At 47.3% G+C, this 16,093-nt stretch overlaps 1 protein-coding gene across 1 annotated transcript in view; it reads left to right on the plus strand.

Moving 5' to 3' along the window:
• Positions 1–345: 345 nt before the first annotated feature.
• ABTB3 (ankyrin repeat and BTB domain containing 3) overlaps positions 346–16,093 on the plus strand; it is a 162,629-nt gene continuing 146,881 nt past the window's right edge. The window contains exon 1 of the mRNA XM_058805264.1: positions 346–1,303. Coding sequence (XP_058661247.1) covers positions 346–1,303 — 958 coding nt within the window. The remainder of the gene's footprint in view (positions 1,304–16,093) is intronic.

The raw sequence follows: 16,093 nt of genomic DNA on the forward strand, positions 1-16,093 counted from the left end.
GCGCGCTGCTTTGCATGTCTCCGCCCTCTGGCCGCCCCATTGGCTGCGAGCCGGCGGCGCTTTGCATGGCCCCGCCCCCCGCGCCCGCTGGCCGGTGCTGCGCTGCGGTGCGGTGTCGGGCCGGCGGTGCGGCGCAGTGCAGGAGTGGGGCCGGCAGCGGGGCTCGGCCGGCGGCAGCAGCAGGAGCAGGGCGCAGACAGCACCGCCGCTTCGCTGCCGTCTGGCGGAGCGGGGCGAAGCGAATCGGCCGGCGGGTCGCGCCGCGCCCGCTCGCTGCTCTCTCCCTCCGCGTTCCCGTGAGCCGCTCCCCGCCCGGGTCCGTCGGGTGCAGCATGAAGTGCGGCGATGGCCCGGAGAGGTAAGACGGCGGTGAGGACGCTGGAAGACCTGACGCTGGACTCCGGGTATGGTGGTGCGGCGGACTCTGTGCGCTCCTCCAACTTGTCGCTGTGCTGCTCGGATTCGCACCCCGCGTACCCCTATGGAGGAAGCTGCTGGCCGCACCTAACTGACTCCATGCACAGTCGGCATAACAGCTTCGACACCGTCAACACCGTCCTAGCGGAAGACTCCGAGGTGCTGGACTGCGCGGGGCAGCAGTGCTCCCGGCTCCTGCCCGACCTTGAGGAGGTCCCCTGGAGCCTGGAGGAGGTGGAGGCACTGCTGCTGCCGCCGCCGCCGCGCCGGGAGCCGCGGGCGCCGGGCGCCGCCAGCCCCGGGAGCCGGGATGCGGCGGCGCGGCTCTCGACGCTGGTGAGCCGGGCGCTGGTGCGCATCGCTCGGGAGGCACAGAGACTGAGCCTCCGCTTCGCCAAGTGCACCAAGCACGAGGTGCGGAGCGCCATGGAGATCGTCCTGGGCTGGACGCTGGCGGCCCGCTGCACGGCAGCTGCCCTCGGTGCCCTCTCCCTCTACAACATGAGCAGCAGCGGCGGCGACCGCTTCAGCCGCGGCAAGTCGGCCCGGTGCGGACTGGCCTTCTCCGTGGGCAAGTTCTACCGCTGGATGGTGGACAGCCGCGTGGCCCTGCGCATCCACGAGCACGCCGCCATCTACCTCACCGCCGGCACCGAGAGCCTCTTCCGCGACATCCACGCGCGGGTGCTGGCCGGTCCCGCCGCCCCGCTCCCGCCGCCCGGCCGCCCCCCGGCCGCCGCCGCCGCCCCGGCCGAGAAGGAAAAGGAGGGCGCCGAGGCGCCCCGCTTCACCCTGGAGGCGCTGGAGCAGACGGTCAACAACGACCCCGAGCTCTGGGGCTTGCTGCAGCCCTACCAGCACCTCATCTGCGGAAAGAACGCCAGCGGTAAGTGCGGCCGCCGGGCGGGACCGGGCGCCACCGACCACCTGTTGCGGCGGGCGGGCCCCGTCCGCCCCCCCGGGCGCTGGGCGGGCCGCCGCCGCACCTGCCGCCGGGGCCGGGGGCTGGGGCTGGGGAGGGAGCGGCGGCGCGGCTGCCCCTGCACGGCGGTGCCCGGCCCGGGGAGGGCTGGAGGGGAGCTGCCGAGCATCCCCCGCACGGCTCTGCCGCGGCGTGATGGGCGTGAATTCAGGGGCAGCTGGCTGGGTGTCGGCGAGGGCTGGCTGAGAGACAGTGGTTCAGAGCTTCAGTTTTCCACAGGAAATGGCAGAAGCGCAGCCGAGCGCTTGCAGGCGAGATCAAACTTTTGTTACATATGCAGTGGTTTGGCCAGCGATTGCGTGGTTGGCGCTGAAATGCAGTCTTTCTGGACAGATTTCATTCATGTTGCTGCATGTTTACTCAGAGCTTGACACAAATGCAGCACCGTGATGCATCGACTTCCTGAGCATTTTTCCCTTCGTATTTTAAACGATGAATCTAATGTTTTTAATAAGTTGTCCTTCGGTAGAGTGGCATTCCAAAGTTCATGTTCCTTATTTCAGCTCCTTCTGTTTGTCAGGGAAGTGAAAATGGAACGAGACGTGTTTCAGGGAGGCAGACTTACAATAGGGTGGTTTTTTTCATAGCTTCTCCTAAGCGTGCACAGACACATGCAAACACTTTTATTAAGCTTAAAGTCAAAATACCTGTCACGCTGAGATGCAAATATTTGGGGAGGGGGGGTGTGAAAGAGGAAGGGAACTGGGAGAACAAGGGTAACTGGAAGCCTAGATCACGTCTCCAGATAAGCCTTGTTAAGTTGTTAAAGCCACAGAGGATGCATTACAGCTAATTATCTATTGTCTTAAGGCACCTTCTATCCCATAAGAGACCCAAAGGAGAATGCCGAGTGGGAGCGAAGGAAAGGAGCAGATATTCCTCTCTGCTGTAAATAGATGTTGCTTAGTTCTGTTCCTCTGGTGGTTTCACTCCAGCAATGGATGTCCTCCCCGGAGGCTTTGCTGAACCACCCCTCAAAATGCATCTGACCTCGGGGGCTTGTGTTGCAGGACCCCGGTGTGTTATTCCAGCGCTGGTGCAGGCAGGCATGGCTTCCCGAGGAATGCCACCGTTGTTTTTTTCCTTGAGCCCTGCTACGGTGCCTGTAGGTTTCAGATGGCACTGTGTTGTGTTTCTGACATTGCAGCACTGGCTGTGCAGGCTCCTACTGAGCCTTTCATTTTGTTTTGCGGCTCTCTCTAACTCCCTCTGTATCAGCTCAGTGGATTTAAATGAACTTCATTCTGACCCTCATTTATCTCCCTTCTAGGGACACAAAAGAGAGTTTTCATCTCCATTTTTTTTGTAGTTTGAGCTGCCACAAATCTCCTTGGTAGCTCAATCCTCAGTTGAGAAAATAGCATTTTTCTAAGATGTTTGAATCAGACCCTGGCAAGTTATCCATTTTGTTTTGCCTCTCTCCCTATGCCTACCTGCTTTCTGTGCAAATATCTATAATGTTGTTTTGCTTTTTAGCCTCTTATAATACATAGTTTGGCATTCTGTTAAATATATTTGGAATTACAGGTGCAAGAGCCAGCCCTCCCTACAGTAAAAGCCATTTTTTACTGCTGTAAATGTTTATTTAGTTTTAATCCAAGGTCGTGTTGCCTTCTCTTAAGTAATTTCAAGGTAACTAAACCAGGCATTATAAACCATTAAACACAGTCTGTTTCTTCACCAGTGAGGTATGTATCTGTTTATATAGTCCTCACCATTTTCATGTCTTGAGTGCTCCATGTTTGGTTGCAAATGTTTCCTTTTCAGGCACTTAAAACAGGTGGGGAAGTCGGGTGTGAGAGATTATTTGACCGGTTTGAAACTGTTGGGGCCATCTGTAGCAGAAGGCTTGGATTGCTGGAAGGTGCATCTCTGTTTAGTGGCCTAACCACACGTTCATCCTTCCTCCATCCTCAGTACTTGAAACACCATGGTAGCACAACTGAGCAGGTAGCAGACTTCTCACATCTCTTTGCACCTCTCCAGGAGAAGAGACAGGTCTCGTACTCATGAGGTTCTGTAAGTTGGAGTGTCATTTTGCAGCTGGGTTGCGCATGACCACACAAGCGCTGGAATCAGTGGGTTTGGTCCAGCAGGTGTGGACAAGAAGCAGTGGTGGGCTCCTTTCTGGAGGTACCATGGCCCGTGTGATTTGAGTGAGGGCTGGGGATGGAAAGCATGCAGAAGCAAACTCTAGCAGTACCTTATCTGCAAACAAGTTTTGTGGGGAGAGGTGCCTCTCTCTGGGAGGCAAATGTCAAACCTTTGAAAAATTTCCAGGCGAAATTCAACACCCTTAAGTTCGTCCAGACTGTGAAACAGGCAGCCCCTGAAGGTCATGGGATGCAGGTGTGTAAAGAGCATGAGTTTGTGCGTGATGCAGTCCAAGATGGCTCTAACAGAGTTTATGAACACCAGTGTTGGGGAAGGTGGTCTGAGGATCTGCAAGACACAAACCAGCCTTTCAGGGCTTCCCTATAAGTTGTGCAGAGTGTTTAGTGGTTTCAGCTGAGGTTTTATAGCCTGATATCATACTTGGTCATCTTGAAAGCTGCTGAATAAGAGCAGTATTGCAAGATAACCTTCTCCTTCCTATAAATGATGGCCATGTGCTTTCAGACAAAGATGTTTGAGCTGGTTCTTTGTATGGGCCCTTGAGCCCGCTGGGCTCCTTTTGGGAGTGTTTGGCCTGAGTTTGCACAGCTGCCTCAATTGGAGCCTCACTCTCCAACAGGAGCCTGCTCATTGCTCTTGCAGGCTCAAAAGCCTGTGGATGAAGGTAGTTGCGCTCCTTCGTGTGTTGCAGGCAGCAGACCATGCGTCCTTGATAAGCCCCTTGATAACTTCATGTGTGGGACAGGGCAGGGATAGCAATGGCAAGGCAGGTGATGCCGCCGGCAGCGAGCCGCTGGAGTATGGCAGCAACTGCTGGCATATTGACTGAGCTTATCTTTCTGATTACTGTATCAGAAAAAATAGACCTTAAAAGCACTCTGAGATAGTAGTTTCCACTCCTCCCCCCCAGAATTTTAGATTCATGGCTGAACGAAAATGAAAAACTTTACATTTGGGATTTCATTAATGCTTAAATGTTTCAACTATGAGCTCCATCTGAACAGCACAGTGCATGTTTTACATCCTATAACAGTTGCACAGAGTGTTATTTCCCTTGGAACAGGGGGAGAAAAATACTGTGTGCTCAATGAAAGGCAGTAAAAGCTGGCACCTCTGTGGTTTAAGCCGTATTATTGTAGTTTCTTTATTGCTCATCAAACTCTTACTTTTATGCCAGATCTGAGAAATACTTTGAGATGAATGAGAAGTTTCCCTCGGTCTTGGATCCAGTGCAGATCACTGGAGTATATCCATGTGTGTTGTTTTAACGGGGGAGCTTGGATAGCAGGTCCATCTCAAAGTCACCTGCTTGGTATTATGGAGGTCCTCTTTCACTGGGAGGAGGGATGGTGTTAGAAAACACTTGAATTAATACAGAGTAAGGAAAATTGTTTTTTCCTGTTTCAGTCTTTGGGGATCTCCATGTCTTTGCGACAGAACTTTTGGTGGGAGGTACTCAGCTGGGGAACTGGGGGATCACAGGATGGAGTTTTCTGTGGAGGAGTCGCCATGCACAACTCTGCCTTGTCTGTTTGTGTACAGCTTCTAAAAATAGTGATTTGGAACCCAGCTACATCCCTGTGGTTCCTTCCTCTTCTTAATATTATTTAGAGAGGAAGATCAAACTAGTTAGAAACCCAGGATTAGGTCAGGCTTGGCTGACACATGTCAGCTAACCTCAGTGTAACCTCAGCCTCTTCTCCTAATTCAGGCGAACTAGGGAGACTCTGAGCAAATGAGCAGTACCAATATATTAGCACAGCTTAACCAAATCAATAAATTCTTTTCAGTTTTGATTCATATGTATACATACATGTGTGCACACAGAGACCATACCCTCCTCTTACTGGCAAGCATACTGTTATCTGTTACTTCTCTGCTTTTTGCTGTAATTGAACCATTCAGGATGCCATTATGGCCTTAGTGGCAGTGCAGAAACCAATCTAAAACTTATTTCGGCTAAGATGATAGGGAATATTTGGACACAAAGTAGAGTTTAATGCTATTTTTTGGCTGTATTTTAAACTATAATTCCAAGAACGTCCTTCCCCCTCCACCCCTATTATGTTTGCATTGTATTTTTTGCTACTTAAAAAAAAGGAATATAATTGAAGTTTCTTATATGTGCCAGTATATTATACTTAGAGGTCTTTGCTGTTTTGTTTCTCCATCTATTCCAGGGCACTTGAGGTTGACATGAGTGGTGGTGCAACAAGTGATGTATAGTTTTGCTTGTTTCTCTTACCTGACAGTCTCCCAAACAAACTTCCACGTCGTCTTTGAACAAGTTGTGAATTTGTCTCCTCTCCATTCCAGGCGTGGTGGGAGGGGGAGAGGGGGACAAATCCCCAAAGGGCAGAAGGTTTTGCCTGTTTGTGGTTTGTGGCCAGTGATGCTGGTGGGAACTGAGATGGCAGTGCAGAAACCATGCTCCTTCTCTGTGCTGAAGGGTGGGTTGCTTTGACCCTTGGTGTTGGCAGGAGTGGAACAGAAGGGTCATCAGTGTGTGTGCTTCTTGAAAACCTCTGTTGCCTTGAGAGGACACCTTGAAAAGGGAGCAATGGTAGAACTGGGAAATAGACCCATTGGGAGGTGAGGGTTTGACTCACTGGATGATGGTTTGTTTCCCCTCTGGATGTTTTGATTAATGTGATTTGTTTCAGTTATGAGTCTAACATAAAAAAAAAATTTAAAAAAAATCCCAGAATGTACTGGAGGCACCCAGGATAATAATGAAGCTTATGTTTGCCAATATGATTATTCTTTTTGTCATGTTGGAAAGTACCTTAATAGCATTTATAGCCTTGGCCACGCTAGGGAGTTTTCAGACTGCATCTACATTACTTAGTTTCTGATGTAAATGAGGCTCTGGAATGATGATTGGAAATGTGATTGTGTATACAAGGAGCATGTTAGGGGAATAACAGTATAGTTTTAGCAGTATATTGGGTTCCTGGCTTTTTTGTTGAGTGCTGACAAGCTTCATGTAGTTTGTCAGCCATCCTGTGAGCTGATGACATAAGGTGCAGGTGAGCATTAGGGACAACTTCATGACTTTTCCTAGTGCTCCTGCAAATGCTCTCTCTGCCACTGCTCAAAGTTAATAAAAATGAAAAAGACACCACTCTTAGTGTGTTGGTGTTTCTGCAGTGTGTGTCATACCAAGCAGCTGTCAGTCACAAACCTTCCACATTGTCCAGAGTAAATACCTGGAAGTGCAGTGGCTTGGAACATCTACAGCCTGAACCCTTTCTCCCCTGCCTGGTTAGGGGTTGAGTTCTCCTGTCTCAGAAGTTAGGCAAAAAACTTTATGGTCGTTTCCTCACTTTTCCTCTAATGCAGATGTGAAAGAAAAAAGCCCCACTCTATGAGATGACACCAGAGGTGGAGAGAGTTGTTTCCTGTAGTACATGGGTGTTGGGAATGAAGTCCTCTGTCGGGAATAACTTCTTCTGGCCAATGTGGAGTGCAAAAAGAGGGGGGAGGGGCTCCTTTCAGGTACTTTGCTGAAACTAGCAGCTTTCATGCAAAATACTTCTGTTGCTGGCCCAGCAAAGGATGTACAGGAAAAGCAAGGAGGGGATGGATGAGGGAGTTTATCACCAGGCTGTGTTTTCTTGCAGTGAGTTTGATGAGCAGCAGCACTGCCCCTGTTCATGTCCCTGAGCAGGATGGTGTTCTCTGTACTCGTGGGGGCTGAAGTGGATGCTTGGTGGATGATAAATCACATCAGTGCCTCTTCACTTTCCCTGTCTCCTCACACTTTCAAGATTCCTGCTGCCTCAATTTCCCAGGCTGGGTCATCATGTCCAGCCGTGGCAGCAATGCCTTCCTGCCAGTCCCTTTGTGTCAGCAGTCCTGCCCATGGCTCTGTCTGCAGGCTGTTTTCCTTTGCCCAGCATATAGGAGGCTTTAGCAAGGCATAAAAATCAAGTAGGGACTATTTTCTTTCTTTGCTCTTGTCCTTGTTTACTTGCTGACCAAAAGCAACATACTGCACCATCTCTGCAGAAATCTGTAATTACAGTTGTTATGTACCTGATAAATATTTTAAAGATTTCAAAAGACATTAAAATTAGCCCAGAGCTTGCATGGCCAGCTTAATACCCTCTGGTTACTTTGCCAGAAGTGTTCAGTTAGGCAGCCTAAAAAAACACAGGCATTGTGAAGGACTGTGCCAGCTAAATGGTCGCATGTGGTTGGTTCTTGGTCTGCCCTTGCTTTCAGGAGTTTCCTACAACCAAGAGTTTCAATCAGTGGCCACATTTGTCTGGCAGTGCATAGGCTTCCCATTTTCCCAGAAGGTAACATAGTTATCCTAAGGATGTGAAGAGATAAAACCTAGTGTCGAGTCACTCCTTCTGCTTTCCATAGGGCTGCATTTCTGTCTTGTAAAAACAGAAGAGAGAAGGGCACTGATCAGGTGAAATGAGTCACTGAGAAGGCAGCTCTTGGCTTGTTCTGACAGCAGGAGTGAAAGGCATGTTCCTGGGAGCAGCTGAAGAAGGAGCCACTGTTGGTGTGGATCAGTTCAGCAACATGAATGGGGCACAGGCACGCTGACACCTTGCTGAGGCTTGTCTCATTTACTTAAATTTAACCTGATGTGCTGATGATCTTGCATCATCACACTTCCTTACTCTGGCAGTTTGTGGGTAAAGAGAAGGTTCTACAGCATGGCTTATGGGACATGACAATTTTCTTGGGCTCCACTGAAGAGGTCCCTGTCATCTTGAAGGTATTTTATCCTCTTCCTTGATTCCTAGGCTGAGTTCATAGGAAGCACAGTAGCCTTTTTTGGTGTAGTTGTTCCTAAAAACAACCCAAGAGATTTTATAGTATGGTGAGAGGGTATCCAGTGGTAAATATGTGAACCAGCTTGGAGGCTGAAAAGGTGCTCAAGAGACGCAAAGATTCACACAGAGATTCTCTTGGCTCATTACTGATAAGGAAAAGAAATTGTCTTTGATTTAAACAATACTGGATTAATAAGGAACAGGACAAAAATTAGACACCCTTTACCAAGAGACCTCAGGACAAGTGATTGTGTGCCTGATGAATTAAGCTGACAAAGGTGGATAAGGGAAGAAGGACTTGTTCGTCCCAGTTGGTTCCAGGTCACTTAAAAGCATGGTGTTAGACCTGGTGTAAATCCCTGTGTGGCTGCCTGATGTTGGTGGGAACTTGGCTGGTGTGACCCTTGGGCACTGGGCTCTTCCTGCCATGGTGCTTCAGATGCTGGTGCTGGGATCTTCTGAGTGATAAATGGAAGCACAGGAGACAGGTAAAGCTTTCTGTGGGGGTTTAAGGCAGCTGAAAGCGAAAGTGCAGGGAGGGATCAGTGCTGCAGGATGTGTGGGAGGCGGCGGGGTGCTCGCCAGCAGATAGGAGCACACGAGGGCGTTGCAGCTGAGCCGCGAGGGACTGGGAATACTTCTGGGTCAGCAAATTCACAGCCTTACGCGGCTTTTCCAGAGCTCTTATGTGCACAGACCTTGCTCATGTGAACAGCACATGGACTTCACGCAGCCATAAAGGTCTTGGGACAGGCTGGTGAGTGAGCAGGAGAGCAGGAACCCCTGAAAAGATTACAAAAGAAGCCTCTTCAGGGACCAGATTTCTGTCCTCAAGTGCTGTGGAGTAGCACCTGGACGTGCAAGAGTCTGAGGCTTTAAAATTAATAAAACCACCGTGTTTTTAAATTGCACTGCTATGAAATATTGCTCCCAGGTGGGGGAAGTGAGCGGGGCTGGAGTTGCAGCAGAGGTATGTTGAATGTATTTGCATTTTTGAGGCAATTAAATAATTGAAAGAAACTTTGCATCCTGGAGTGTTTTGCAGTTTCTCTGGCCTTGTGGTAGTTTTGGATAAACACTGCTGGGCTGTAGTGCCTTCTCTTATGTGTTGTGTTTGGCCGTGATTAAGTTGCTAGTCAGGGAAGGTTGGCTTTTTCGTGCAAAGAGCAAAGCAAGTCTTGCAAGCCTCTCTCTGGGATGTTACCCGGCAGGGATTTGGAAAAACAGAGGTTGTGATGCTGTGGGCCATATGTACTCCCCAGACTGCAGGTTCTTTACCCCAGATGAAGCACCTTGAGTTCTCTGTCACCTCTAAGAAGTGAATGTGGCTGGCAGCAAGGCAAGCTGCCCCTGGGAAGGTGGGCCAGATGCCTGGGGATGGATGCTGGACTCCCAGACCTTTGGTGGGAAGTGCTGCCAGCAGAAATAAGAGAGATTGCAGAGGTCATAGTCATTTTGGCTACCCACTGAGATGCTTTTTTTGTGGAGAATACTAAGAAGACTTTTAAAAATTATTTTTGGTGTACTACATGGGCATATCTTTGCATGCCAGCATATCACAGAAATTGGTTTCACTAAATCATTCACTGTAAATCTGAGTAGGTATATAATTTTGCTCTGGGTTGCCATATAGTAGACACAGCTGCTAGGGGCTAGATGCAGGTACCTCTGATGCTGTTATTTCCCTAGGGACTTATAAAATAAGGGTCACAGAACTCAGTACTTCAGAAAAAGTATCCCTCTGCTACTTGTGTTATTTAACTTCTCTAGTGCATGTCTTGTGTGGGGTGCTGTGTGAGTCAAGCTGTTCCAAAGGTAGTGCTAAACCCGTCCTGTAGTCCTTGTTTGGGCAATATTCCCACTGATTTTGGTGTTAAGGACAGCTTGTCAAACACCAATATCAGCTCTTGCATTTGGTAACAAATTACAGAATTAAAAATGAAACTCTTGAGTCAAAGCTGTAGGCCCAGGCTTAGTTTTGCTTAAGAAAAGCTTTTCCAAAACTGAAGATGAGTATCAGTACCTCACTGCAGATAGTTATTCCTAATTTGAAAGGATTTTTTTCCATTGTTTCACTGATTAATGGTGTTCAGCTTGAAGATTGCACAGTCTGTGAGGCCTTGTGCTACCTGGCTCTAGCCTATTTCCGCTGGCCCATATAAGAAAAATTCTAAAAATAGTCCAGCAGCAGTGTAGGTTTTCAAAAGTAAATTAGATTTTAAAAATAAGAGGTTCAGTTTAATTATCTGGCATGCTGTCAGTAAGGAGGAGCAGGAGTTTCAAAATACACAGTTTTTCTAACCTGGAAAAAACCCCCACCCCAAGCATAGCTGTGCCTCAGTAGTTAGGACCTGCTGTGCTCTGTTGTTGCACTTTACCTATTAACTAGTTCTGTATTATACCAGTATGCTCAGAAAAGAATTGCCTTGTGCATCAACTGTTTCTGGAGAATGAAAACAGTTTTGCAAGCTGAGTGCAGGGACAGACAGCAGGAAGGGGCAGAGTCTTTTTAATGGAAAATACCTGCCTGTGGGAATGCATATGATGCTTTGCTTCCATCTTAGAGAGCATGTTTGGTAGAGGATGGGTAAGACAAGGAGGAGTAGTTTGAACTATTCCACAGGTTTAAATGTAGGAATGGCATAAACACCAGTGTAATGCAAAGGATGAGCTTAGGCAGCAATGTTCTTGCAGCAGAATGCTGGGAGCCAAGATAAGTAAGTTGGTGACGCTGTCTGACACGCATCAGTGGTTAGACTGTGGTGGCTGAATGCTTCTAAAGCAAGATTAAATACAAGAGAAAAACACCCTAGCCAAAACTCATTCCTTCTTAAGTGTACAGATAGTCTAGATGATCTTCAGGAAGGATATATGGGCTGTCACCTCTTTTCAGCACACAGAAACTGCCTATGCGTGGGATAATTGGCAGGTTTTATAAGGAGACCTGTGGTGATGAGAGCCCTCAAACCACCAGAGCAGATGGGGATGCTGATGTCTGCTGCCTCTGCCTCCTCTGACCAGGGATGTCATGGGGGAAGAAAGGCACGAGATGGACCTCGAGGTTGTGGAGGAACTGGAGTTGTCAGATGGGTGGGAGAACACTGCTTTATTAGGGCTGGGGATGTCTGATTACAGGCTGTGTGAGGCAGGAGTCACAGAGTGTTTTCTGAGGTTTGGGGCTGGATGCTCAGGTGTCAGCCACCATTGCAGGTGACTTCTTTCACTGACTGAGGAGGCAAGGCAAGGTTTTCCTCTGGATGGGACCCTGTCCGCCACCTGTGTCAGCCTGAGATCAGATGGCTCCAGTTTGCCCAACCTAGGGCTATGTTTTGAGACTCCGTGGAAGTTTACCTGGAGCCAGGCTGCTGCTGCCTGCTTAATAGGTGCTTCTCATGCAAACAGTGCAGACACATCCCAACTGCAAAACTGGCTACAAAGCTGGCTGCTGAGCAGATTTAAACCTGTAGCATTGACTCCTTGTGCAATCCGTGTTGCATACTTCTGACAGTGCTGGTAAGACATTCCTGTCTGGAGTGAGGGTGGAGTGCAGACGCTGGGGTCTTTAGCATTGGGATTTACACATTTTCTGGTCTGGTAAGGTCTGAGTTGGGTCCCTGGGAAACATCCTCTTTGGGGCAAGGAGAGCACTTAGAGGGAAGAGGTGTTAAGGAAATGAAGACTTGTTAGTTTACTTCTCCCCTTGACTGTGACTTGAGGAGCATCATTGGGGTGAGTTCTGTTCCTTCTTCTTTTAGAGGTTTGCAGTGCTGTTGGCATTGCACTGATATGCAGGAAAAGTTGTTGATATTTAAACACAAATGTTGGCCATGGCAAAAGGAAAAATTAAACAATTCAGCACACCACATAAAACATGCTCTGAGCCTGGAGTAATTAGTTCAGTTTCATAGCCTGATTTCCAAAAAGAGAAAGAACAGAAAAAACAACAGAAAAGATAATGAAATTTGTGGGGGAGGAGGGGGCACAGGGACTGTTTCTTTACAGTGATAGTCAACCACAGTGGTGTTATTTGGTCCAGCAAGAAGGCACCTGGGGATTCTGTGATTGCACCATGCAAGGAACTGAGTGGCAAAGTGGGAACTTGAGCAACTGCTGATTTTTTTGCAGAGAGCCAAGATGCAAGACTGAAAGAGTGAATTTAAAGTTACTCTAAAGAGCCCTCTCCTTTTCCCAGCATGGCAGGGGTGTGTGGAACTGTATAATGGCAAAGGAGTGTCTGGGAAACAACGTGCTGGGGTTTTGCACATGGAGACTATTTCTAAAGATTATATTAATCCTATATTAATAATTGCAGAGGAAGTACTGGTTTGTGTTTTAGCCAAAGCTTTGCTTGGACAGCCTTTGTAGGCATTGCACAAGATGTGCAATGTGGGTGTTGCTGCCCTTCGTGCTGCAGAGCCAGGCTCTGCTGATGGGCACTGCAAACTGCGGCTGCTTCCTGCAGTATGACAGGAATAACCTTTATTGCTTTTAGTAACCCTGTGAATGAGTAAGAGCTTCAGGACTGAGCGTTCTACTGTTCTGAGCTCCTTTCATGATCACTTCTCTAGGTTTTCTTTTGCCGTTTTGACATGGGCAACTTTTCCTTCCCTGTGTTTCATATGTGCTCTCTTCCTTAGGAGTGCTGACCTTCTGGATACTGCTCCTTTTCTTTCCCCTTAAGTTCAAAGAAGTTCAGTATTTACATAAGCAGCTTGCTTGCTATTTTACTGCTTTCTGGCATAATCTCTCTCGAATGCCTTTCTGAAAATAGTCTGTCCAAGTAAAAATATGAGGTAAAAATACTCACTGTTGAAGCAGAGTATTTAGAAAAATAGCTGTAATTTTGAGTTGTATCAAATAGAAACCCAAGCCTTTGCAGTTGATTAGGGACAGGTGCTTTAACTTCTTCTGCAGCTGTTTTTAGGTTGTTGACTGGAATTTTTGACCTACTGGAAAAAAAAAAAAACCAGCCAAAAGAACCCTTACTAAATTTGGTATTGGGGCTATAGCTCTGTGAACTTAGGGTAAAGCAGAAAAAAGGATGCAAAGCACCACTTCATTACACTGGATTGTTGCATCAATAATGTAGTAATGTAATTTCTTGGAGGGAAAAATAATGGCTCTAATGATGTGACCAGTGTGTTTACTGATAATGTAGCACAATTAATTGTGGCTTTCTTGCAATTAAGTGCTGCAAACAATTTCTGTTAAAATTGGATGTAGGGCATTTGAGCTCAGCTTTCTCTATCCAAGGAGTTTGTCCCTACTCTTTTTTTATTATCCACAGAAAAATAAAAATATGTGTCTCGTGGTGGGAGTGGGTTTCCATGTTCGTCATGTAGTGGTGTGCCAGAGGCTGCTGCTCTGCTTTCTTACACCCATATTTTGTGACAGCTGTGGGGACTGACCTGGGGGAAAAGTGCCATGGAGGGGCTGTGGACTTCAGGGTTTTGCCTGCATGTGTTTCCCCATGGGATTGTGGAAAACAGGAGTGCAGTCTAGGTGGAGGTCTGTCGCCTTTCTGACATCACTGATGGATTTATCTGAGAGGCTGGTGGTGCTTGGCTGAGTGCTGTACCCTCAGGAAAGGTTTGATCTCACTGAGAAAAGCAGCTGGTGGTCCCTTTGGTGATGTCCAGGCACGGTGTGGGGAGGAGACCCTGGGGAAAGGCAGAGCAAGCTGTGAGGCAGGGTGAGCTGCTCAGACCCCATATCAGGATGGGCTGCTCACACAGTGAGTAGTCTCCATATTCTATTCAATTGTGGCCAAAACCCAGAGGTGATTGGCTACACGTTTGGGTTGATGAACGTTGTTTCTGTCTTTGTGTCATTCAATGCAGTCCTGTGTTGCTTCTGCAATGCCTGACAAAAATTCAGCTGGCTGCCAGCCTTCCCCTCCATGGGGGAAAATGATGTAATCTCTCCTAAATCTCTAGTTTCCACAACACTTGGAGTTGTCAATGGCCATCCATAGCACTGTAGCTGTTGCCCAGAGGGAGTGGAAATCTGCCCCGAGCTGCAAGGTTGTTGGGGGATGTGGAGGAGCAGGTAGGCATGTGCCACCACGTAAAACTCATTTTCTTAGAAATGAGGTAAGAAATGCAACTTGCCATTTTCCAAGGATTTTGATAAATGGGTCTGCTTGTGCTCATTCATATTTCTTGTAAACTCCCTGCAGAGTCATGCTTGTGTCATGTACAGAAGACAGAGGCTTACAGGAACTACAGCTCTGTCTCCTGACAGGTTGGATTATAGGCACTGCCAAGGATCCTGTCTTTGGCAGGCAGAGCTCTGGCTGGTTTTGTATTGGTGGATTCCAAGGTGTTTTCCTGCTTTCTTTGCTATGTAGTATGGGTGGGAGCGGGGACAGACAATAGAAGCAATAAATTTCTCAAAGTACTTTATAATGCACTTTTGTCCCCCACTTTGAAACTGAATAGGGTGTTTATGAAGAGAATTTAAGTGACAATTTTCCGTTGGAAGATTTATTTAATGATATGAAATGAAAGAATTTGTCAGTCTCATCTTTTAATTTGTTACAAAAGAGCCAAAATGATACATTTAATCATTTTCTAACCACACACTTTCAAAACTGTGTTTATCTGATCCTTTTACCACAGAGGATAATTGGCTTATACAAAACTAAGTATTCTTCTGGTATGGGTTACCTGCTTTTAAATATGTATGTAGCAGCTTTTCTTTAAAAAAGGCTGTGCTAGGGAGAGGTCATACTTCGGGTCATGCAAGTGACAGTGAGTGTTTAAAAAATGGGACACTACAAGTAGCAGAGAGAAACAGTTGTAGGTATCTGTGGGCTGTGAGCTTGGCACTGGCACTAACTGGGAAGATGCCCCATTTATTTACCTGAAAATAGGAGTTCAGTCTTCCACAGGGATTTGCAGGAGTTTTGCTGGTAGCACTTTCTGTTAATAAACACTTGGCTCTACCTGGAGGTGCTATGTACAGACAGACATTTAGTGTACTGTAGACTACCTGTAGCTGTAGGTCCCCTGGGGAATGGCAAACTGATGGTGATGGTGAAGCTTCTTCCCTGGGAACAAGGGGGAGCTTCTTATGTGCTTGGGCCGTGGGCCAGGCTTATTTTTTCTTGGATTTGCAACATGAATTTGGTGTCAGCTTTCTTCCAAAGAGTACAAAATTGTAATTTATTTTATTTATAGAGTTGTGTGATTTATACCCTGAGATATTTCTCAGTGGCTTCAAATTACAGAGAAGGATGGAAATACTGGCTGATTTTTCCTTTACCCTCTCTGTGGACTTTGAGCAGCAGGTCCAAGCCTAAAACTCCACAGCTGGTAATGAAAGCACAGTTTCATTTCATGGCCTCAAGTATTACTGTGAACCTTCCTAAAATTTCTGCTTTTAATGTCTGGTGGTGTGCTACAATGATCTTTCTTAGTCTTATCATTAGTGTGAGAGAAAGTGTCTTCAGTTTCATTTAGATAAATTCATCATCAGGCTGATCTAATGGTTGAAGAGTGGGAAAAATTCATTGAAGTCAATATAACTGTGTTTAAAAAAAATAAAAGAGAAAAGAAAGGACTCATCCACGAAATGAGTCTGTGACCTGCTATCTGCTCAAGTTATTGAGAGCTGACCTAGATGTACGTACTTGTGTTAATCACTGTGTTTTACTGTGGTTTCTGTTCCCGAAGTGTGCTTGTTGGAGAAAAGCATCTTATATTTGAACTTTTGTACAGTACTTCCCTCCTTAGACAATTTTCAGCCCTTGTGTCTGAAGCACTGCTGTTAATGGAAGCTG

Source organism: Ammospiza caudacuta, chromosome 5 (assembly GCF_027887145.1).
Source record: "Ammospiza caudacuta isolate bAmmCau1 chromosome 5, bAmmCau1.pri, whole genome shotgun sequence".
NCBI lineage: Eukaryota > Metazoa > Chordata > Aves > Passeriformes > Passerellidae > Ammospiza > Ammospiza caudacuta.